This window comes from Harpia harpyja, chromosome 3 (assembly GCF_026419915.1).
Source record: "Harpia harpyja isolate bHarHar1 chromosome 3, bHarHar1 primary haplotype, whole genome shotgun sequence".
In the NCBI taxonomy this organism is placed as follows: Eukaryota; Metazoa; Chordata; class Aves; order Accipitriformes; family Accipitridae; genus Harpia; species Harpia harpyja.
The window spans coordinates 81563655-81586801 of NC_068942.1; the positions used below are offsets into that span (position 1 = coordinate 81563655).

Consider the following 23147-nt stretch of genomic DNA (forward strand, 5'->3'; position numbering starts at 1 on the left):
TCTTCAGTGTTATTATTCCTGTTTGTTTATTTCAGCTGTTTTTTTTTCTACTGAGGGTTTTGGGTTTTTTTCTCATTTTATCATCTTAATGCAGAGCGGGGATTGTCTTTGCAGCTGGGTGCCCCTGGGGCCGCTGCTGAAGGGCAGCACAGAGCGGCAGAGTGGGTCCTCGCCAGCGTTCTGCCACGTTACAAGAAAATTCAATTTAGCCATTTTCTCCCTTAGAGTATTTGTTAGGCACTTGATATCCTTTCCCTCCAGCTTAAGCCAAATTTAGTACTCGAACAATGGGAGAGACAGAAGGATGAAGAGGGGAGGCGAACTGCGGGAGGTTGTCCTCTTGTCTCCCTGCTCTTGACCGTCTCATCCTCTCCCTTCTCCGCTCTGCTCTCCCCACACAGCCCACGCTAGTTTCAGAGCATGGAAAAAAAAAATGTCGTATGAGGTCAAAGAATGTCCACACAAGTATACAAACAAAGTACGCAAAAATCTCTTTTAAAATACCTGACTTGTGCTGTCAGGTACTTGGATGCTCCTATCCTTCTGTATTCCATTGCAGTTCTATGCTCCATCTGCTCCCTGCCCCCAAATCCTCTATTTTACCTTCTTTGAGGATTAGACAAATCATTTATTTTTCTAATTCATTATTCTGTCATAAAGATTACTTTAAATAAAACAATTTGGTATTAGTCTTTAACGTCCAAATCATCTTGGAGCATATACGCATTGTCTGAGGTCATTTCTGAAACCAAAGTGCTGCTTGGACTCTCTGCCCGAATTTCTGCGGGTCATTTGTGACTGGCTGCTGGCTCCAGACCATGGAGCACTAACCTACTTATTGCTTTTAGATACTTCATCTGCCTCGAGATTAGCCATGACATTTTCCTGAACCGCTGAGATACTTCTGGTAGTTTGGCCCTGGGTCGTTCGGCGGTGCGCTCCCGTCTGTCAGCAGGCACTCAGATACTTGACTTTAATGGCCAATTTTCTGACGGTTATCCTCTTGAAATCTGCTGGAGTGCAAGGCTGAGACTGAGGTCCGATTCCTTTTGCTCTTTATCTTCTTCTCTTGGGTAGTGTTATTGAGAGCCTCGGATTGAATTTTCATCTCCTTACTGCTGATTTACAGCCTGAACAAAGATGCTATCGCAGTGATGTCTGTTTTGGAAAATTGCTTTAAAACCATGCAAAAGTGGAGAACAGTGCTTTTTTTTTTTTCTTTTTGTCCTTTTTTTTTTTTTTTTTTTTTTTAACAATTCAATGCTAGCAAGACCAGTTGTCTTATTTTCGTGGTTGTCAGCAAACGCAGAGCCCCTTGACTTCAGTGGGATGTGCGAGTGCTGGGCAGCACGGAGAAGCGAAGCCATCCAGCAATGCCAGCTGGTCCAGCCCAGCTCTTCCTCCCGAGCGGGACACCATGGAAGAAACTGGTGTAACACTGGTTTGGAGATACCCACGTGCTCTTTTGTGCCTGTCGTGAGATGGCTGAGCTGTAGGAACCCACCGTAGGGATTGTGTCACTGCCCACGTCTTGTGTTCAGGTGAGGATCCCACTGAAATTACCATGTCTGATTATCAGCCTGGATGTGGAGGTCTCTCTTCCCCAGAAAGTAAATGCACTATTAATAATATCCTAGTGACGGAGGGACGATTTCTTCCATGTGCTTTATTGAAGAGGAGGGTCCTGGCCACAGTCAAACCATGCCTGCAAGTCGGTGGTCTGTCTGAGCTGGCTCCAGAGCAGCCAGGACAGCGACCAGCAGAAGTGATGAAGGCACAGTCCCTCCACCCAAACTAAACCCAAGCGTTTGTACTACTCTCTGCTCAATTGAATTACTACTTAAACTGTTAAATTCCAGCTATGTTGCCTGTGCCCATGCGTGCTGTGTTCTTGAGAAAATCAAATTCCAGCACACTGCAGAAATTTGGGGTCTATCGCTGCAATGTTGTCAGCCCTGGGACCTCATCACTGTGGATGGGGGAAACTGATATCTGATGTCTGCGAGCTCCAGAAAATACGGTAAGTTTAGAGATAGGTTAGAGAAAAGGGTTCACGGTCACATTCCAAGTTATTCAGCATCCCCAGACTGGTGTACTGGCATTTCCATTTTTCAAGGTGTAGCAGCTAGATTTTCAGGCGTGAAAATGTCCCAGATTTTTCTTCCCTCTTTCCTTACAGTGACACAATTGTGTTTTGAAAAAAGTCAAGACCCAATGCTGCTTTGTTCTGATGTTTTAATACATGACTGTGAGGGGAGCTTTACTGAAAACTCACCTGTATTTAGTGGTGCCACTTTCTCCAGAAAACAGAATTAAAAAACCAACTCTGATTTAAAAACAAACAAACAAACAATCAAAAAACCCAAATAAAAAACTTCTGTGCTGGTTTTCTGGAGAAAATGCTGTGTTAGTATAGCTAGAGAATCTTTTTTCTTCTTCTGTTAGGATTAATTGTAAATGAGTGTGTTGTCAAGAACCTACTTCATGGCCAATATGTCAAATACATTAATTAGATCAATAACTTCAGGTAGTCTCAAAATGCCAAATAAAAATGAAGGATATCAGGCAGAGCATGGCCCCTTCTCCACAACACAGACCAAGGCAAAGTCCTTTTCTCCATCCCACAGGCTGCTGTGCTATTTGGGTGCAGTATGTTTAACTGATATGGGTTATACAGAAGGTGGGAATTTTTCACAGGAGAACTACAGGGTCATTTTTTTCCATGAATATTTATTTTCCAGAGCTTGCACAAATTTCCAGAGGAAAAAAGTTTCAGTCCTTAAAGTAAAAAGAACTGCCGCCTTTGGTCATGATGCAGTTCATGCCTCGACCAAAATCTGATGTTGTTTATTCTATTTTTTTATTAGTTAGGGGTAGTATCTGCTTTGTGTTAAGCATTTCACACTTGTACAAGAAGGAATATTCACTGTCCTGAAAAAAATTAAAATATTAACAAAAGAGAAAGGGTTGTTTTTTTTTTAAATAAACTAAACAAATCCTTATGTGGCACACAACAGAAATGGCTTTTTAATATAATGAGAAAGAAATGGGGGCCTTCAAAGATTAAGTCAGAGAGGTTAAACCCAGTAAAATGGAGTATGTTTTTTGAAAAATTGCTGAGTTCAAAGAAAACCTAATCAAACATCAAAACAGCTTCTTTAGTGCAGTAAAATGTAGGTTTTTTCCTCAACTGCAGAATTCATGTTTGTGCTAATCTAAATAATTTATATGAATCCAGAAATGAAGTCCCATTAAATCTTTTAAAACAAGGTTATTTTTTTCCCTCAGTCAATTTTGTGGGCAGTAAGAATATATGTGTACTCTGGGAAAAGCCCTCTGGATGCAGGTATGGTACTTTCTGGAGCAGAGGGTTGGATGAGTGGCATAGTCATCTGTTAAATCAGCCTGAAATATGGAAAAAAAAAATTGAGGATAAAAAATAACTAAATAAAATAATGAGCTAGATCCAGGGCAATCAACAGGTTCATGCCTTCATTTTAGGAAGGATGTGGCCATGGAGCGCATCTGCAATGGGAAGCGCAACGGTGATAGAGGGAGGTTAAGCACGCCTCAAACTCTCTGTTGCTCTAGAAGTTCAAAAACCATACACAAAAGAGAAAACCGAATCAGCAGGAGAGGATGAAAGTTTCTCCACCCTCATCCTACCTTTTCCCCAAAGCCAGCTCAACACGTTTCATAGCGTGGGAACTGGAGAGCTCATTTCAGAGCTCAGATGAAGAGAGAAAAGGGTTTGCTGGGAAAGGGGGAGTAGCAGCATCTTTCCCCATCATCAACACTTCCCTCTTTTCCAGGCTGAGTGTTTTGGACCAGAGGAATCTTGTCTTCAACACTGAATTGTTTCAGGATTCAGTTTTTAAGAGCAAAAGCAGAGGGAAACATCGATTTTTGTTTGATTTCGGTCAAAATTTGCTTTTCATTTTCAGTTAAAATTAGAATCAACAGTAAATTATTCACTTAATCCTTATAATTAACTTTGTGCATCTCTTTTCAATATGCCAGTTTCTTTATTGCATCTTTTATTGTGGTTCAACTCCACTGTTGGCTTCTGTTTGGTGGTATCAGGGTGGGTAGATTAGCGTGCTGCCTGCCCAGACCCCTCAGGGGTGGGTTCCTTGTCCCAGGACTGGCAGCACTATGTGAGCTGTTCTTGGCCCTGCTCGACATGCTGTGGCAGGGTTTCCAAAGTGGGTTGCATCAGTCTTCCACTGTGTTCTTCATCTTGGGGCCGTGACGGTTTTCTCCATACAAGGCAACTCCTGGCTCTTTTTGAGGAGCATCGTTGACTGGTGGGCGCGTTAAGGGGAGCCTCAAGGATGGAAGCACGTTGCACCGGCAGCTTCTGGCACGCCGTGTGAGGGTTGTGCTGGGACGGCTCCCTGCTGCCTCTCCAGTGGCTTTTACCTCCCTGCAACTTTATAGGCCAAAAAAGCCCCCAACCCTCCCATAAGGAGGTTTCTGAGAAGCAGTTGGGGACTGAGGTGATTATCCCCATCCCTCCAGTGAGGTAGGCAGTGATGGTGGCACAACGAGCCCGCGATGAGTGAATGGCTGCTGATGGCATCTCCTGGTGTTTTAAAGCCTCCCTCTCCGTACATAAAAAAAACCCCACAAATGAACAGACTGATGGCAGCAGGATGTTAAATAAGTGCATGGGGCTCAGCTGTACCCTGACTCAGTAATCATTTAACAGAGCAGCAGAGCAAGATGCCAAATCTTGGTGTCCCCAAAGCCTGGCACGATGCTGGGGGCATTTGTTTCTTCCCCCTCCCAGTTTTTCCATTTCCTTTCAAACTGGAGCTCATGCTCTACAGATTTCTAGAGGTAACTCTCAGTCCTTCTCAGCTGAAGGATATTTTAGATTTACCAAAAATTGCTCAAACTGTTACCAGCTGCATTGAGGCAAGATGGGAGGGATGTCCCCATTCTGTCTGATGGCTGGGTCTGAGCAGCCTTGACGTCTGTTGGCTTTTGGTCCCAGCCCAATTCCTTACAGAATCGTGCCAAAAAGGAAACAAAATTATTTAAAAGATTTAAACTAAACTTTTTTTTTTTTTAATACCAAAAAAAATTATGTAAAGCTACAGGGTGTATGCTGAAGATTTTTTGCTTTTTTACCCCAGTATAACAAAATCATGTAAGATGATTCCAAGCTTCGGACAGATTATAATCCATCAATGTAAGAGATTATCTCAATAGAAGAGAATGGTTTTAGCACTAAGAACGTACTGATAAAACACCTTCAGACCTTAGCGTGTCCCAGTATAGACAAGTCATAAGACGTTAATATATGGACTATTAATAAGACTATTTTCTGACCAAAGAAAAGGATAATGTCCTTTCCTAAACTGTCTTTAACATATTTTTTTACAGTTAGAAATTGAGAATTAATTTAAATAATGCACTTCTGTATGACTACGTGGTAGGGTTGGCTAGAGAAGCAGTGCTGTTTTTCAAGGCACCTACTGCCAAAAATGATTGTACTGCTTCAAAGTCTGGGCAACTCAAACACAATTTTGCACACTTGAAACAGGAACAGTACAGAGTGACACAGAAACATGGCAAGAAAGAGAGGTCATAGGGGAAAAACAGTGAGAAAGGGAGTAAGTTGGAGGTTCATAACCTAAAATCCTGTTTGAAACCACACTTCACCTTTAGACAATGTACTTTACTTTTCTTGAATAGTGCAGCCAAACTCATGAGCATTGCTACAGCTCTGTTGTTTCAGTGGAGTAACAGTCAGTTTAAATTAATTAAGCTCCTCTGAGACCTTTTATCCACACTATATCATTGGCTTCTTTTCTGTAGCAAGACTCAAGACAGCTTTGACAGTCATGTGTTTTATTGAATTATGAGGTCTGATGTCAGGGATACACTCCTGCCCATCATCCAGACCACAAAACAACCCTACCCCTTCTGTTGTTGCTTGTGTTTGATGAGCAAAATAATCTGTGTAAATTATCCAACAAGCTTTGTCATTAGCAAGAGCAGCCAAAGACTGAAGACGTTTTTCAGTGACGTGACTCCTGTCTTGTAGACTGTGTTTGGAGTAGTTACTGGGTATGGGTGCCTTGCTGGCAGACAGTCTTTGAGCATAGCTGAACCTCAGAAGAGTCAGAAGCACAGATGGAAACCAGCAATTTGGATTTAAATTATCTGTGCATACAGGAATTTTAAGTAGCATACTTTTTTTCTTGCCTCGTTCTTAAGTTGCATAGCTATTCTGAGAAATCATCAACTTGTAATGGATTACAGCAGGTCATCCTCAACTTTGAGCATAAACTGCCTTTTTTTGGAGCCCCGTTCCCTGAGCGCAGGACTTCTGATGCCAGGCCCAGGCTGTCGCTTGCTCGCAGGTGAAATCCAGGGGTTTAGATGAAGAGAAAACTAGTATACAAGGATCTAGGCTTCTTGAGGGCAAGCTGGCATCTAGCCATGGACCAAAGCCTGCCACATGCAGAGATCTTCTTCCCGAAGCCTATTCAGGGACACAGAAGCAACATGCTTAAATATCAGTAAGGTTCATTCCCCTAAAAGCGATGCAACATTCACAGAGGGGATTTGAAAGGATGGAGATCTTTGTCTGTGACTGTGACTTTAGATAAGGACCGCCTGGTCCTTGTGCCTTCCTCCTTACTGTCTTGGGGACCAGGCTGCAACGTGCCCATGTCCTACATCCTTCTGCATCAGCAAGGCTGGATCTCCAGGTGCCGTCCCTCTGCTAAAGCTGGCATTCAATGCCGTCTAGCTCCTGTACGCTGCATCTACAGACCTGGCTGCTGGGAGGCAGGAGTCCTTTGCCTGCCCTCTGAGTTTCTGGGGTGAGCTCACTTCACTGCGAGCGAGCCTTGTGAACGCACATCACGCGCAAGGCTGATATAAAATAACAGAGACATTTTGCGTTGTCTTGCAAATTCACCTCTGTTCCATTTTGCCACAAAACTGAGGATAATTTTGTGTGGAAGTACAATGCAAAATGAAATGAAGAAACACTAGTACAATTACATTTGCTTCTGCATTAATTGGATGGTATATGTCTAATATAATGATTATGTCCAGCCAGTTAAACTCTGGGTCTCAGAAAGTCCCACTGAATTGACTGAAAAGTTAGAGGGGGAGGGGGGACGGGACTCTTACATGTTTCATTTGCCACCTCTTCTGTGAAGTCCCAAATCCAACATTGCCTTTGTCTTTGCCTGCTTCTCACTTGAGTTCATCTGGTATTCTTTGCCTCTGTGTTAATCTCCAGGTTGAACTGTACCTTATAATTCACTTTCTAGCTGAGTTGTCCTAACATTTTTCAATACTACGATGAAAACCAGTTCCAGCCAAGACTTCCCTTAAAGTTATTTGAAAGCAACGCAATGTTTAAAACCGGAGAAAATTGATTGAAATTGCGTGTTTTAAAAACATGTCAGCAGCTTGCAATCTCATTTCTGAAATCAGCTTTATTAATACCCCATCTGTCAGTCGCATTTCTCATACCTTGTGGACAGAACTTTGTATAGGTTGCTCGAACCTCATTTGGTCTGGAATCAATGATTTTGCAAAGTATTCTTGCCTTCTGAGCCCACATTGTCCTTTTGTCTTTGACCATTGGGTTTGTCTGCTCTTTCTCGCCTGGCTGGCCAGCAGCTTGCCAAGGCAGAGGAGCGTTACGCAGCGTATCTGAGCCAGACCCTGGGCCGTGCTACGTGGTGGATCACACGTGATCCGACGCCGAGATTCCCAAACCGCTGCCAGCGCAGGCTGCCTGGTCTCTTGGCATTCCAGGTAGGGGTTGGAGATGAAGGCCAGCACTGTGTTAGTGTGGGTTTATTCTCTATTGCAGAGCTAGCTTGCTGGTGCTGTCTCCGGGATCTGAGTGGCACCCCGCTGCCGTCACCCACAGACCTGCCCTGGGCCGTCCTCGGCACCGGCTGCTCTGCCGACAAAGTGCCAAGAGTGTACACCTCCATCGCGTCATCTCACTGCACCTTGGTGGGGACACGTCCTGGCGTGTGCCCCACGCTGGACCGTTTCTTCCCAATCCTCCCTTCTTGGAAGGAATTCAGAGATTACACATGCAAGCCGTTTACATTATTTGCATTTTCATCTTTTTTTATGCCGCTGTGCGCAGACATGTTCATAACTGCTATTCTACTCGGGGGTTTTGCCTGCATGCAAATGGCTTATAATTTACCAGGACTGCTCACATTAAAGATCTGGATGCCTGGGTAAAGCAGAAGTGCAGAGGACAGCAGAAGTAAGGACAGAGGTAGTGTTGGAAGAGGCAAAGTCCTTGATTTCTGTAGACAAGTTTCTGAGCACAGCTGGGATAACTGATCCCCATCTGACCTGTTTCTTCTGGGTTTTTTTTTTTTTTACTGGTTGTTTCGTTAAAATGGGCCCATGTGCTTGTGTGGTACCTGTGGAGTTTGCCGTGTTTACAAGAGATGTCTCAGTCGCTCTGCAGGTCATGTGGATGCTTTGCAAGTCTGGTGGCATTGGGAATATCAGCGTCTTGTTTGATGGTGGTGGAAAACTGTCACGGGCAAGTTGAGGGAAGAAATGACCAAGTGTTTAACATTACTGGTAGGTCAGTATGTTGTTTTCCTTTTTCTCACTACAAATATATATCACAGGCTAGGTTCTTCCAGCCTGGTGGAAAAAACTCTCTGTTTTGGTGAGGAACTGTGAGTTTGAGGTAGGGCCTTGAGAGCCCTGAGGCTCCTCTAGCACCCACGGACTCTTAGATTTAAATATGGAGAGAGCTGGTAGAGTGAGTGATTTGAATTACTGTTAGAATTAATTTATTTCTTTATGAAGACACCTATACAAACTACCTGTAAATCCTTGCTGTCCGTAGCACTGTTTCTCTAAGGAAGATTTGATTACAAGCTGACTATAAGTTATTAGCTATAAGTTATTAGCTTTCCAGTAAGTCTAAATGAATGTTACAGGCTATAAACTGACTATATAAATTACAGTCTCTCATGTAAAGCTTAATGACGGTTGCAGTCACATTTATATCTTTCCCAAGGACAGGAGAAAATTTCTTACTGTGTTACTGATTACAATAGTCTCATACCCCAGTTTCATGTCTCGAGTCAAACTTGCAGTGTGTTGGTTTGGTTTTTTTTTCCCACTTGGTGTCTTTGGTCTGAAACTTGAAGTGCTTTCCTATGCACCTCGTTCCCTCGCAAGCATCACCTCATGGCAGCAGTTTCCCATGGAAAATGCATCATGGAGCTGGAGTTGGGCATGGACCATCTCTTCCTCCAGGAAAAGCAGCACGTGTCCTCTTCAGGTTTGGTTCTTCTCTCTTGCAGCACTGTTTGCTCCTCATGAGCAGGACACATCTGTCCTCCACATCTGTGTCTTCCCCCAGTTTGGGAGCAGCAGCCCTCTGTAGTCCAACCGCAGCTTTCCCAGCTGCAGCAAGAGCTCTGCTGTGTTCTCAGACTTTAGGAATAAGAAGTTAGGCTCTACCTTAGTCAAATGGTAAGTAGTCAATGCTTACCTCAATTCAGAAACACATGCAAAAATGTCAGAATAAGTAACTTATCTCCCCACTTGTTTAAATATTTCTCAAGTTTGCCAATCTAGGGACAGTCATGGATGACTGGGAACTCTAGGAAGTGGAAAAAATAGTCAAAGACCATAAGTCACTTATGTTCTTACTTCTGTGGTCTTTAAAATTTCTACTGAAGTATCACTACCATTTAAAAAAATTACTTTTCCTTCATCTGCTAGGCACAGTAGGTATTTGGTTTTAATTAAAGACCTTGGAGGCCGTGGAGATTACAACAGTGCTACTGAGCCCAGAGCGACTCCTAAAAATGTACAACAGGAAAGACCATTTCCAAAGCATGCAGAGTATTGATGTTGTTTTGTTTCCCGCTGAATTCGCTCCTGCTGGTGGAGAAATTAAATTAAGACGAGCTTTGCCAGCCCCCTCGGAAGCAGATTGCTGCCCTACCCCACGTGCTTGACCAGGGCAGTTGAAACTGCGGGCGGTCAAATATGAAAGACAGTTCTTACTGTGTTAACAGGTTTTTTTCACCCATCTCCTGGTCCAAAGCCCAGTAAAGGCAGTGGACTCTGAGCCAGAGACTGATTTCTTGACAATTAATTTCCAAACTCGGCAGAGTTTTGAAATTTGGGATATTTACTTCTCGCAGGTCATCAGTGGAGCAGGCAGTGCCAAAGGTGACCTTTTAGCAAAGGTGACGAGGTGTTATTACTGGATGTCAACCATGCTTTTCCTGTCGTCTATTGCGAAAAGACAAAAGAAGTTAATTAATTCCATCCTGAGGCCGAAGTACCTAATTTGAGGGGTGGAGGGAGGGGTTATCTGAGCCTTACACTGTGCTTCAGACTTATTAGTTTTTAATGCAAGTCTGCCCTAGGGGAAGAAGGAAAATAAAGTTAGTTCACCCAAAAAAGGAAAGGATTGTGAGTGCAGCAGTGGATTGCACCACTTGAGAAACTACGACTTGCACGTCCTGTTGGGGTTTAGTTGCGTTTCTGTGCATTGCTGCTTGAAAGCCGCGGAGGGACCCGACGAGCCTGGCCTGGTTCTCCTTTTGCAGTGCAATGATGCCAATACGAGGGAAATCACAGCACTAAGGCAGGTTCTGGGCACGTGTTTTCAGCAGCGACCAGTCCCACGTGCTCAGTGTGAGCCTGGAGCCTACAGCAGAGGCATTGCCATCTCCTGCTTCCCGGTGGTCTGCTGGCAAGCGGTACCGTACGTGGCTACCGAGCTGCCGTCGCAGAGGGATGGGAAACCACTGTTTCTCAGGTATTGGTGGATGTGGCCTCCAGGAATGTGTCTAAACATCTGATGTTCTTTCGGCCTCCATGGTTTGCAGTGTTTTGGGATACTGGAGTGTGGTTCCAGGTGAAGGAGGTGAGCTGCAGCCAGACGTCCTCAAGCACAGCATCGCTGCTGCCTCTCTGCTTTGCCACCATGCCCCAGGCTCTTCCAAAGTAACCTCTGGAGACTGACAATTAAGAGTAAACGCATCCCTTCTTGTTGACCACAGGATGCTTTGTGCAACTAGATTAATAAAGATGAATGGTGCAGCTTTTGAAGTCGAGAGCTCTTGGTAGCTGAGCTGTAAGGTATAGGTCTATGTCTAGGGGCCAAACTGGTGACCCCAAGAGTTTGAGAACATGGAGCTGTCTCCCTGGATGATGCAAGTGCTTTAGTGTGCAATGCTCTGGGCTGGTGATAGTTACTTTATGTTGGCTAAACAGAACTGAAAAAAACAAGAGCAAAAGGCATCCCTTCCGCGGGCGGGCTGCTCTGTTGCTGGCAGCCCTGAAGGTGTGTTTTCAGGGAGCCTGGTACATGGGAGTGAAGAACATGCCCCAATTAATATTAGAGCTGAACCAGGCCCTCCCCATGAAGAAACCTGCCCACCGTGGTTGCTGCAAACAATTTCAAAAGTGTTTCAACCCCACAGAGCCCAAAGAAACTGCACTAAAGAGCATTTAGCAGGGAGCTCTTGGGTATTGCTGCTGCAGAGCTGACAAGGAGTGCCCAAGGAGGAGCAAAAATCTGCATTTCAATACTGCTGGTGTGAAGCAGGGGCAGTTCAGTTGCTGGCGAGCATTTTGTTTAATTTCTTCCTCCAAAATGATTGCTTGTGTGATGTGTGGGTATTGTGTGATGGTTCTGGAGTGGATCGGAGCATCCACGAGCTGTCGTATTTACCAGGAACTGGGGAGCCCGCAGTAGGGAAGGGATGGGGATGAGGCAGCTGCATGACTCTGAATGCCAAGAAGGGAGAGCTTACAGCTGCCTAGGAAGTCCTGATAAGCTTAGGAGGCATCAGAGGAGCCTGGCTGAGGATCAGGACTGATGGACGGAGCCGCAGGCGGGCATGGCCGCGGGGCAGGTGCGGAGGAAGACCTGCGGTACCCGGCAGCGGGGAGGGATGCTCGGGAACGGCTTGGAGCGCCGGCCCCAGGCTCACCTGTGGGCTGGGGAAACAGCGTGGCCGAGGGATGGAGCCGGTCCAGCGGCTGCTGCCTGTTCCTCGCGTTGTTCCCGAAGGACTGCACAGAGCCACATCGTCTCCCAGCTCCAAATGTTTCTTCTGTGACTCAGTGTTGTGCTCCGATCCCGAGATACGTGTTTTGCCAGGCACTGTCAGTTCCCCCCTCACCCCCTTGTCAGAGACCACGGTTTTATTTATGTGCGTGTGGTGACATGTTATTATTTGTGATTTCACGACAGCATCCTGTTCTCTGTATGACACCGCTTTCATTTCCCTACCCATCCTTCATTTATCAGGTCTTTAGCGCTTACTGGCAGGTGACCCTGCTTCCCCCTTCCATGCCTGCAGTTCCCGGGGGATTTCTGTAGAGTTCACTCGGCGACAGGTAAATTACCACCTCCACCTCGAGCAGCGGCTTCGCTTTGTTTTCTGTTGAGCTGTATTCCACCTTGCTTTAGTAACCGCTTTCTAGTTAGGCACAGACACATGTCTGCAAACATGCGTGCACGCACGCATATATGTAGGTTATATGTGTGTGCATGCGTGCATGTGTGTCTATAAAAATTATTACATGAAATTATGGCAAGTAGGTATATAAGTGCATGTGAGCTTGCAGAAAGCTTGCCAATAAAAAGGAGGCTGTGTGTGTGAATCAGCCAGCTTCAGAGACTGTTCTAAACTGGATTTATTTATCCCTCAAAATGTCATCGCACAGGTCACGTCTTATCATGACCTGTTTGAAAGGAAATCCAAATACATTGTACCACGTTATAAACCTAATTTCAAATTGTGTTGAAGCTTTTTGTCAACAAACATGGATATGTTAGGCTCAAACAAATTGAAATGAAACTCTGCAACGCATTGTGTTTAGTTCTTGGTGAGATCTGGTCTCGATGTGAAAAGGAACAATGTTTTTTACTGTGACTCCTGTGTTGGAAGGAGGAGGAATTGCAGACGAGAGCAGTGCGAGCTCTTCCATGGCTCAGCCAGCAGATGTCACGTTTGGTTATCGCTGGCGAGGCATCGATCGCAACGCTGCCGTCTTGCAGCTGCAGGTGGGAGGCTAGGGATGGGTGCACGAGAACTGGGTGAAATATGTAGCATACTCCATGGCATAAACTTATATTAGTTTAAGTGATAACTGGGATGTTGGTTTACTTGTTCAAAGCAGACCCTTCTGTACCTGGAATGGGAACCTCTTAAATCATTTGGGATGGGCAGAGTACATATACATTTAAATTTGTGCTCCTATTAGGCATTTGAAAGTTCAGTCTGATTCCCAAATCATTCCTTCCCTGCAAGTTGCAATATATTAGCAAATCTTTGTATCCCTTGGGAAGAGACTTTTACTGGAAAGTGTGGGAGAGTGTCAACCCCTAGTTCACGGTGTTGGGAGCAGCAGGTCATCTGCTCCTGCAGTAAAGAATTCCCTAGAAGAGCAGCATCATCCACCTACTTTGTGGAGATTATTTACTCTTAATGCTTGCACTTGATTAGCTTTAGTACTACTCTGCGCTTAAATGCCTCTTCAGCTGCTCAGCCGAACTGTTGTTTTATGGCTTGGACTGTCCTTTCCTGGAAACCCAAGCCCAAAGATCTTCCTGCGGGCAAACTGCTTTCGGTGGGGCAGGAGCCCCAGCTTATAGTCTGGTGCTGTGGGCTCTGGTTTGGGCTTTGCTTTGCAGCCTGCTCTGCCTCGTCCCTGTCTGACCAGCAGGTATCAGTGTTGATTTTCTCATACAAGGATAAATGACTATGTCAGAATTTACCTAGGTCTCACAGGTGGGGCTACAGGTACAGACTGTAGAACTGCAACTCTCAGGCTCTGTATGTGACTCCAGACAATACCAGTCCTTGGAAGTCACTCTTTGGGAGGACTAAGGGAAGGCCACGTCTGCACTATTTGCTGTCAATCCTCAAGTTTTGGCCAGGCACTATCTTAGTGATGCTGTGCAGATGAAACCTGCAATGTAATAGTGCGAATGGAAAGACTTGAGGCTCTACAGAAAATTCCAAATGAAAAATACCATCCAAAAGTAAGTGATGTGAGGATGATGGCAGTTGCAATCAGGGCAAGAGGGGATCTGTAGCTGCGTAGCTGGAGAAAGGAATAAGCCAAGCTTTTAGTTTGGTTAGAGCTAGACTGCTATGGAAGAAAAAGCACTGTTAGCTTCTGGTGTGAAGCTGGTAGCATATGAAATACAGAATATTGAAGAGGACTGTAGGTGGAGCCTCTAAATGGTGTAATGGAGCAGAGGACCCACAGACAGCCACAGTGGGGACTGATCTGCTAAGCACAATGAGCTCTCAATAAGGAGGAAGCTAGTTTTACTAAAGCTGTTATGAAAGTTGGGGAGAACAAGGGCGGGCAGGTGGTTCTGGCACCTGACCAGGTGGAGTTTCCAAAAGGACTGAGGCTGCATGAAAACAGATGTTCACCTCTAAGAGCAGTTTTGGCCAAAAAATCATAGGGAGGGACTTTTGCAAATGTTGAAACGCATTTCTTTGTGCTGTTCATCCTGAACTGCTTCTGCTTCCAACCTTCCAGCCTGGATTGGGATGGATGGGCACAGGCAGTAGGGTCAGTGATGGTGGAAAGTCCAAAACTGGGATGCAAAGAGCTGGAAGGTGTGGGATTACAGGGAGGCTGGACGTGATGGGGATGCTTCGGCTGCAGGACTGGGACTGTGTTGGGAGGAGGAGCAGATCTAGGAGAAGACATATGCTTCCTTTCACATATGCAAATAAAGAACAAAGTATCTTCTCTTTCTTATTGAAAATCCTTCATAAAATATATATCCTGTAATAAAGCAGAGCACAGTAATGGGCAGCATTTTTCATAAACTCTGTGTCTCCCAGTATTTTACACAGTTAAATATTTTGTTTTGCTTAGGATTTATAGTCTTCATGCATTTTAAAGATAGAAAGGTCTGGAGCTGAATTTGCCAAAAGGGGAAGCATTTGTAAATCTCTGATTTTATTTTATTTTTCCTTAAACGTTTATAGCTCCTGTTATAAAGTGCAAGACACCCTGATCATCGCTTGTACTGAACTCTTTGTCATGATAAGCTAAAGTGCATATGTGCTACCAATATGGAACAGAGATGGCAAAGATGCTGCATTCGTAAACCATCTAACGCCAAGCAAATTAGCAGAAATAGATATGAAAATAAGGGGAACATAAACAGACAACGCAAGGAAATGATTCCTTTAGTGCTCTGTCTGCGTGTCTACTAAAGCTGTCACTGTTACTGGTGCTGTGCCTGCACAGTTACTACTGTTTGTTTCTGCATGACAAGCCAGCATAAACACTAACCCGGTATTCTGCAACTCCATCTGGGGTATGTAGTCAGCTGCTATAATTAGGGAGAGAATGTCGTTGTTCAGTTTATTGCCATTGCTTGAAATCAGTGGGTTGTGTTTGCACTCATTACAATTTAAATTTGCAGTGCATGGTTTTGATTTCTTACGTTACTTTGGAAACCAGGTACTGGCAACTGAAATGAAACAATTCCTTTAGAAGATTACTTTATGTTCCTGAGTTTCTGAGGGATAAATGACTGAGTGATCTGAAAAGAACCACAGGAAGATCTCCTGTGCTTGGTCAAGGAGTTTCTCTAATAGGTACCATTTCAGGACCCATTTGAGTAAGTGCGTCAATCCACTTCTGTTCAGGACAGTACTTCAGCGTTTGCTGAGATCCCAGTGGTGCGATGGCATGTAACATGAATTTAACAGTAAGCAGTTGAAGTGGCTTTTCTGTTTGTTTGCTTGTTTTCTGTGAATCAGTTCCATATTGTGTTTCATACCATTTTTGACCTTACAGTAGTAGAGAGTTTGTAGATAATATTTTGGATGTACCGCCTGGAGGAATTCAAATGCTGCACAGCAGATGCTAATGACTGCAAAAGGGCTCTGAGTGAGAGGGACTGTTACTGGGGAAGAGCACTGCGTTTGTTCTGCAGCACTGGGACCGGTGACAGATGATGCTTGTTCCTCTTTCTGATCCAGACCCAGATTCATTATGAAATAAGTAATTACCGAAACTAGGCTCGTAACTTGATAACTCTTATCCATCAGAAAATAATGATGTTTTAACACTGTCTGCTTTAATGCTGGTGAGTTGCTGTCACCTCATCCATACATCAGAAAAACATGCATGTCTGCTTATGGTTTGGTCAGCTGTTGCACATTAAATGAAAAACTAATTATTGTTTAGAAACATGGATAAATGCATCATATAAGTTATATTCAAATAAGCTGTACCTTCTTGCGCATCAGCGAGTGCCTGAGGAAGTCCTGCTGTAACCCATGCCGCACTGGCAACTATTTCTGTAAATCAAGAGCAGAAGTGATTAGGGCTCAGAGGTGACGACGGTGCCAGAGCTGTTGCGGCAGTTTTGCAAACTGCTTTGTGCCCTGTTCTCCTGCCGAAACTCAGGGATACTCCCATTTGTCATGGGGAGTCTTCATGCTAGAAAGGAAGAAAGAGGCAGTGCACCTTGACTACCTCATTTATGAGGGCGGTTGCGATGCCGTAGCCTGTGGCAGAGCTTCTTGTCCTGGGGAAGTGTCCCCAGCCGACTCTGAGCCTTTTCAGAGAGTCCCATCCCTGGGCTGGCTTTGCTCCTGCGTGGCAGGAGAAGGGTGTTCCCACTGCCCCCCCCAGGGAAACAACTTGTTCCTTCGCTTCTGCAGAGTGCACTGCATTCCTTTTCTCCCAAATCCCACTTTTTTCCATGAAACCTTCACCCAGGGACTATTTCCTTCCTGGCCAGGCCTGGGTGCATTTCAGTGGGGTTCAGGCTGAGCAATGCAGCCCATCCCCATGGCGCACGCGTTTGAGGGGAGTTTCTGCTTGTACAATGGCAAGCAGTGCTGGTACCACTATTACTGAAGAGAGTGCACCTAGGAGAAATGCAACCTGTCGCCAGCAAAACAGAACACAAACTTCAGGTAAAACCCTTTTAGGGATGTATTTTCCAAATTCGTCATTGTTAAATATATTTTTCTGTGGGCTTTCTCCACTTTGCTAGACAATGAATAGTTTTCATCCTCGTACAAGCAGCTGTACGATGCCCTGCCTACCGCTTGTCCGCAGGTGCGTGGTGCCAAATAGCAGAGCAGTGCTGGCATGTCCGCGGTGGTGCTTATTCCTGAGATGCTGAGACCCGATGGTGAGTGCAGGGAAATGCTCCACTGGACCGCAGCAGCCTCCACGCTCTGCCTGAGTTCAGAACAGATTTGCCAGCCGCCACGTCGGTTTCTCCTGCCTGTGCACATCAGTGGAGCAGCCACACCGCTTTCGGGATAGACGCTGTCTCATTTGAAGCTGGCTCAGATAACTACTACTGTCTGCAGGCAGCAAGCATTTTTTTCCTATGAATATACCTGTTTAAGTTGTCCCTAGCTGGCTATCCACTATTTGAAGTACTCTTCAACGAAGTCCTCGTGCTCAATACATCTTAGAAGTGGGTATATTTTTGTCCCACCCAGAAGACACATTAGTGTTTGGGAACTGCTACTCAGAAAGGACCTCAGGACATACGTTCCTTTGTGCCACACTAATTAATCACAGTCATGTCCTCAGATCAATATTTCTTGGGATATGGTGTCACATCTCCCTGAAGTCCTATTTCAGACTTTCATAGAAGTTAATATGTAGCCAATTTTAACTACAGTGATAGAGGACAGAGAGGAGGACTCTCTTATAAAGCCCATGGCTGCTGCCCTGGAAGAGGGTCTGTGGGTTGGATGTTCCCCTGGCTGCTGATCTGCTGGGCATTAAGTAGAGATGCAGAAAACGCACCAATAATGCCCAATAAAAAAAGCTGTTTGGCCCCTTGAAATTAAAGATGCAAGAGGGAAAAATTGCTGCTCACTGCCAATAATCACGGACTTCTGCAGTGTTTCTACAATTCAGGAGCTTCAGCAGGGCAGGGACGCGCTTGTGAATCCAGATGAATGGGAGCGGAGAATTGGGTGCTGGGTTTTTTTTCTTCCCCCTGTGCTAACCTGAGGAGGGAGATAGCTAAAATCCTGAACAACTCCTGTGTGCCCAGGAGTGCAGTTAGCCATAATTGCTAATTGTAGGCTTCATATGTAGATGCATTCAGGTTGATGGAACAACAGCGACAAATGCAGCAGGATGTGTAATTGTGCTGGTCATGCTGGGTGGCCTCTGCAAGCATGCCGGGGAGGAATTCACACTTCATTTTAGCAGTGTAGTCTTCAAACACAAATATTTACTCTGTTTGGTTATGCATTTTTGTCTTGTGTGGGGGCCAGCCCTGATGAGCAAAACTGCACTCGGTATTACCTCTCCTTACGCTGCTCGCACCCTTCCCACGTGCACAATCCCAACTTTCTTTATTTTGCACGTGCTGCATATTCAGAAGGTGAAAAAAATAAATGTTTTGTTAGTGATAGAAAGGAAAACAAACAATACACTCCACATCAAACTGTGTCATGTATCCTCTCCCTGGCAGAGCCCCAAGCATCACAGTTACTCGGACTCCAGCAGCGCGAGCACAGAGGGAGGGATTAATTAAAACTAGTACATGTTAATGGAGCACTAAACCCAAGTTCAGATTGCCTTAACAGACACACAAAATATCATGGCATTAAACTCTCCTCCCTCGGGACCTGCTGGCGCGGCACGTCGGTGGGAGGTTGCCCCTCCCAGGGATTCAATGCTCCTGGATCCAAAGAAGCTGCCTGCAGAAGCTGCCCTGCCTTCACCCTGCTTTCGCCCCTCGACCGATGGCTGCAGCATGCCGAGAAGAGTTTCACCATTTTCCCTTATATAGCTGAATAGGCGCAGACCTGGGGTCCCTCCCAGTGCACCAAAATCCCCTTTGATGGACAACCGAGGAGCGGCCAGTTGGTCACTGCTACCTCCAGTTAGCTGAAGCCTCCCAAGGTTTGGTCACGGGGGCAGGCTGAGCTCTGCCTGCCTGCCCCTGAAATGTTTTAATAAATCCTGGAAGGCTGCAAAAGCTGAAGGGAGTCAGAGGAAGGCCATTTTTGCTGCCTGTGCTTAAAAGGAGCAAATGGTGGGAGCCAGGGAAATGTTTCCCATACTCGTGTCTCATAGCTCCCGCGCCTCCAAAGGCAACGTCTGCTTTTTGTGTACTCTAAAACATTGCCCAGCTTTCTTGTATTTCTGAAGTTAGCAAGTTAAGGTCTTAATGTTGTGTTGTTAAATTTTCAGCATCTCCATTCACACCAGAAATCTCTTCTGTTCAGAGGGATTTAGAATAATTCAACTCTTCATGGATCCTCATTATTTCTCAAAAGGTGACTGTGTTGTTCAAGTGCCCATATTGTGACAAGCACCTAATTATGGATCCTTTCTGTAGACCCCCAGAGATGCCATTATGTCCACCTGCAGTAGAAGGGGGAAGATTACAATTTGCATTCAGCATGAGCTTTTCTCTATTATTGCCACTGCACGTAAATAGGGAAAACTAATCTTATCGACCACTGATCCTCTTTTCATTTATCTTACATTTCATTTTTTTTTTAAATAGCAGTTTTGCTTTGCTGCTTTTCCTCAGAGTATTGTTGTTTGCTACTTCAGCACTAGTGTATCTGCTCTACTCCAGTCTAACTGAATGTGCACCTTCGTTGGGCAATTGGCAAAAATATCTTGCCTAAAAGGGCTTTTCATCCTTTGAAAAGAAAAGCATGGCTGGAGGGAATGACACACCCAAAGATAAAAGCTTGATCAATAACTACAAGATTGGTATATATTCACATGATTTTTCCTTTGTCCCTTTTCATTTTTTTTTTTTTTTAATGCACTTTTCCCTCTTCTCGCTACCTTTCTGATGATTGAAATTCTCAGACTTCCAGGTCAAAATGCCTCCCCATCCATCTCTATTTACATCTGTAGGCAAGAATAATTTTGAGGAGAAAATACCTAAATACAGTGTGCATTTTGGCACAAGCTCCTAATATCTTAATTAAAGGAGGTGAGTAATGAATGCATACCCCTCTCACAGGTCGACATGAGCAGGCAGACCACGTCTTCCCATGAGGTTGTCCTGTGTTTTTCATTGCATTTCATAATTACTCCCACTGACAAAATCCCTGCAGAAATAGAAGAAGGACAAAGGTGTGCTTTGGGAGGCGGAAAGACCTCATTCTGCTTCTCTTTTTCTCTAATGACAAGTCTCTTTTAGACCTTCACAGGAGGATAACATCTGCAAATGTTTTGGTTTCCCATGTTTCATCTCCTTTTTGCATAATTCAAGTGACAAAATGTAGCGTTTAACCCAGCAGACCCTGGTTTGTGTTTGCCCCCATACTGTTTCTAATAACGATAAACTCAAAGCATAGAAACTCCAGAGAAAGGAGACAGAGCTGGGCAGGGCAAGGATGGACCTGTTCCATGAAGAATCATAGGATTATAGAATGGTTTGTGTTGAAATGGACCTTCAAAGGCCATCTAGTCCAACCCCCCTGCCATGGGCAGGGACATCTTCCACTAGACCAGGTTGCTCAGAGCTCCGTCCAGCCTGACGTTGGATGTTTCCAGGGATGGGGCATTGACCACCTCTCTGGGCAACCTGTGCCAGGGCCTCACCACCCTCATAGTAAAACATTTCTTCCTTACATCTAGTCCTAATCCACCCTCTTTTAGTTTAAAACCATTACCCCTTGTCCTATTGCAACAGGCCCTGCTAAAAAGTCTGTCCCCACCTTTCTTCTAAGCCCCCTTTAGGTACTGGCAGGCTGCTATAAGGTCCCCCCGGAGCCTTCTCTTCTCCAGGCTGAACAACCCCAACTCTCTCAGCCTGTCTTCCTAGCAGAGGTGCTCCAGCCCTCTCATCATCTTGGTGGCCTCCTCTGGACCCGCTCCAACAGGTCCATGTCTCTCCTGAGCTGAGGACCCCAGAGCTGGATGCAGTACTGCAGGGGGGGTCTCACCAGAGCGGAGCAGAGGGGCAGAATCCCCTCCCTCGACCTGCTGGTCACACTGCTTTGGATGCAGCCCAGCACACGGTTGGCTTTCTGGGCTGCAAGCGCACATTGTTGGTTCATGTCCAGCTTTTCATCCACCAGTACCCCCAAGTCCTTCTCCACAGAGCTGCTCTCATTTTTTTTTTTTTTTTAATTTTTTTTGGTCAGTCTTTGACTTGGGTTTTTATTCCTGTTGTATCAGTTAGGGCAAAAGCTGGTGGTTAACAACACTTCCTACAAATCCAGCTGTTAAAACTTGTTTCAAGTCAATCCAACCCTTTTTGCTTTAAGAAACGGAAGCAATGCTGCGTTGTTGGTATGACATGCTAAAAAAAGATCAATGCAAAATGAGTTAAAAATAGAAAACTGATTTATGTCTCTGACACGTACTGGTGTGTGCTCTAATGTTGTTTGACTTTAGGAGAAATCCACTGAGATTTTGGGGGGGTATGTTGGAACTGCATATTCCAGTGAAGTTCCCTCAAAGGTTTTTGTGGACACCACTGTCCCTACCACATCTGCTTGTAGCCTTTATGGACTCTATTTATTTGCCTGCACAGAGGTGCCTGGTGGTACATGAGATGCTCTAGGATGGTGTATGCAGCTCCAGCTATGGCTCTAGCAGGTCCTGGGTCTCTTATAGCTCTTGTGTCATATTTCCCACCCAGTCTAGATGGCTCAGCTACCCTACTGCATCTCAGATGCCACTACATGCCCATGGTTAGGCAAGCACATTGGGCACTGTGTCATTTTTGCTATTATAGACAAATCACTCTTTATGCGATACTCTAGAGGCGCAAAGGTATTTTGCATGTAAAGGTGTCAGTAGTATTCATGTGTTTAAGTCAAAGGGAACTCAAATTTAGTGAATTCGGGCAGTGTTTTCTCATGTGTTCAGGAAATCATCCTCAGGTGTTTCATATTTATAAAGGATGAAGGCTATAATAAGCTTCTGGTGAAACACCCGTGTACCCAACATGCACTGTGAGATGTCATTTCCCTCTGTTGTGCAAATCGGTATGTTCAGCTAAATAATGTACTGTGATATTGTGCACATCTGTGGTGTTACAAAGGATGACTTGTGTGCATTTTCACTCGGGAAGTTGGAGAGGAGAAGGTGTGATGAAAGCAGCAGTCACTTGAAATATCCATCTTGTATTTCCAGCTCACGGATGTCATTTGGTATTATTTGTGCCAGGTATAGCAGCTGTCACTGAGTCTTTCTCTGCTCAGTGTAGTGCAGATTGGTTTGATATTTCTATTTATAGTCAGCTGGGCCATGAAAAATTAGTGCAGAGGCATGTTACGTCGCTCCAGCTTGCCTTTGCTAGGAGCTCAGTTAATTTTTCCCCTCCCATGCCCACACCTGGGCCACAGGTGCCACTGAGGAGTGAGTTAACGATAAAGGCAAACCATTGCCCTGAATCCTTTAAAAAAGTGGATGGAGGCAAGTAATTCCAAAATGTGTTTCTGGAAGAAGATATTTAACAAAATGACTCAGAACAGAGGGGAAGAGGGCGGTTGCAGGCTGGGACTCAGCACTTGGCTCCAAAACTGGCTGCCTGATCATTCTGTGGTTTCTTTGTTTTCCCCCTTTTTTTTCCTGTCTCCTACAGGCAAAGCCTACGCTCCCGAGTTCTACTACGACACCTACAACCCCCTGTGGCAGAACAGACCCCGCGTGTACTCCTACAGTCTCCAGTGGACTCAGATGAACCCCGACGCTGTGGACCGCATCCTTGCCTATCGCTTAGGGATTAGGCAGGTGAGGAAGGAAATCTGTTTGTGCAGGACATGCCTTTTAAATCTGCTGACCTCTGTGAGGACTGACGGGCCTTTATTTTATTTTATTTTTTCAGTTAAATTAAATTTTATTTTATTTTATTTCATTAATTTTAAAACTTATTTTACTTTATTTATTTTTGTCCTCCCTCTTTTCGTCTTTTGTGAGTCAGAGTTGTTTCTTCTCCTTCTGGAAGGTTTGCTGCCATCTTGCAGAAGTAGTCCTCTGCCGCTTGCAGATCCTGGAAACTAATTTGCACTTTTGCAGTGTGAAACGCAGAGATTAAAGAGCTGTTCCTCAGAGGGTTTGCAAAGGCTGTGGCTCAAGATATGCTAGAAAGATTACATGAAAGACACTTGCAGTGAAATTAAACTTTTTTTATCTCTCTG

At 44.9% G+C, this 23147-nt stretch overlaps 1 protein-coding gene across 1 annotated transcript in view; it reads left to right on the forward strand.

Annotated features, from left to right (window-relative positions):
• The window catches only part of MDGA2 (MAM domain containing glycosylphosphatidylinositol anchor 2), a 386375-nt gene that overhangs the window by 310872 nt on the left and 52356 nt on the right, over window positions 1-23147 (forward strand). The window contains exon 12 of the mRNA XM_052783732.1: window positions 22592-22740. Within this exon, the coding sequence (XP_052639692.1) occupies window positions 22592-22740 (149 nt within the window). The remainder of the gene's footprint in view (window positions 1-22591; window positions 22741-23147) is intronic.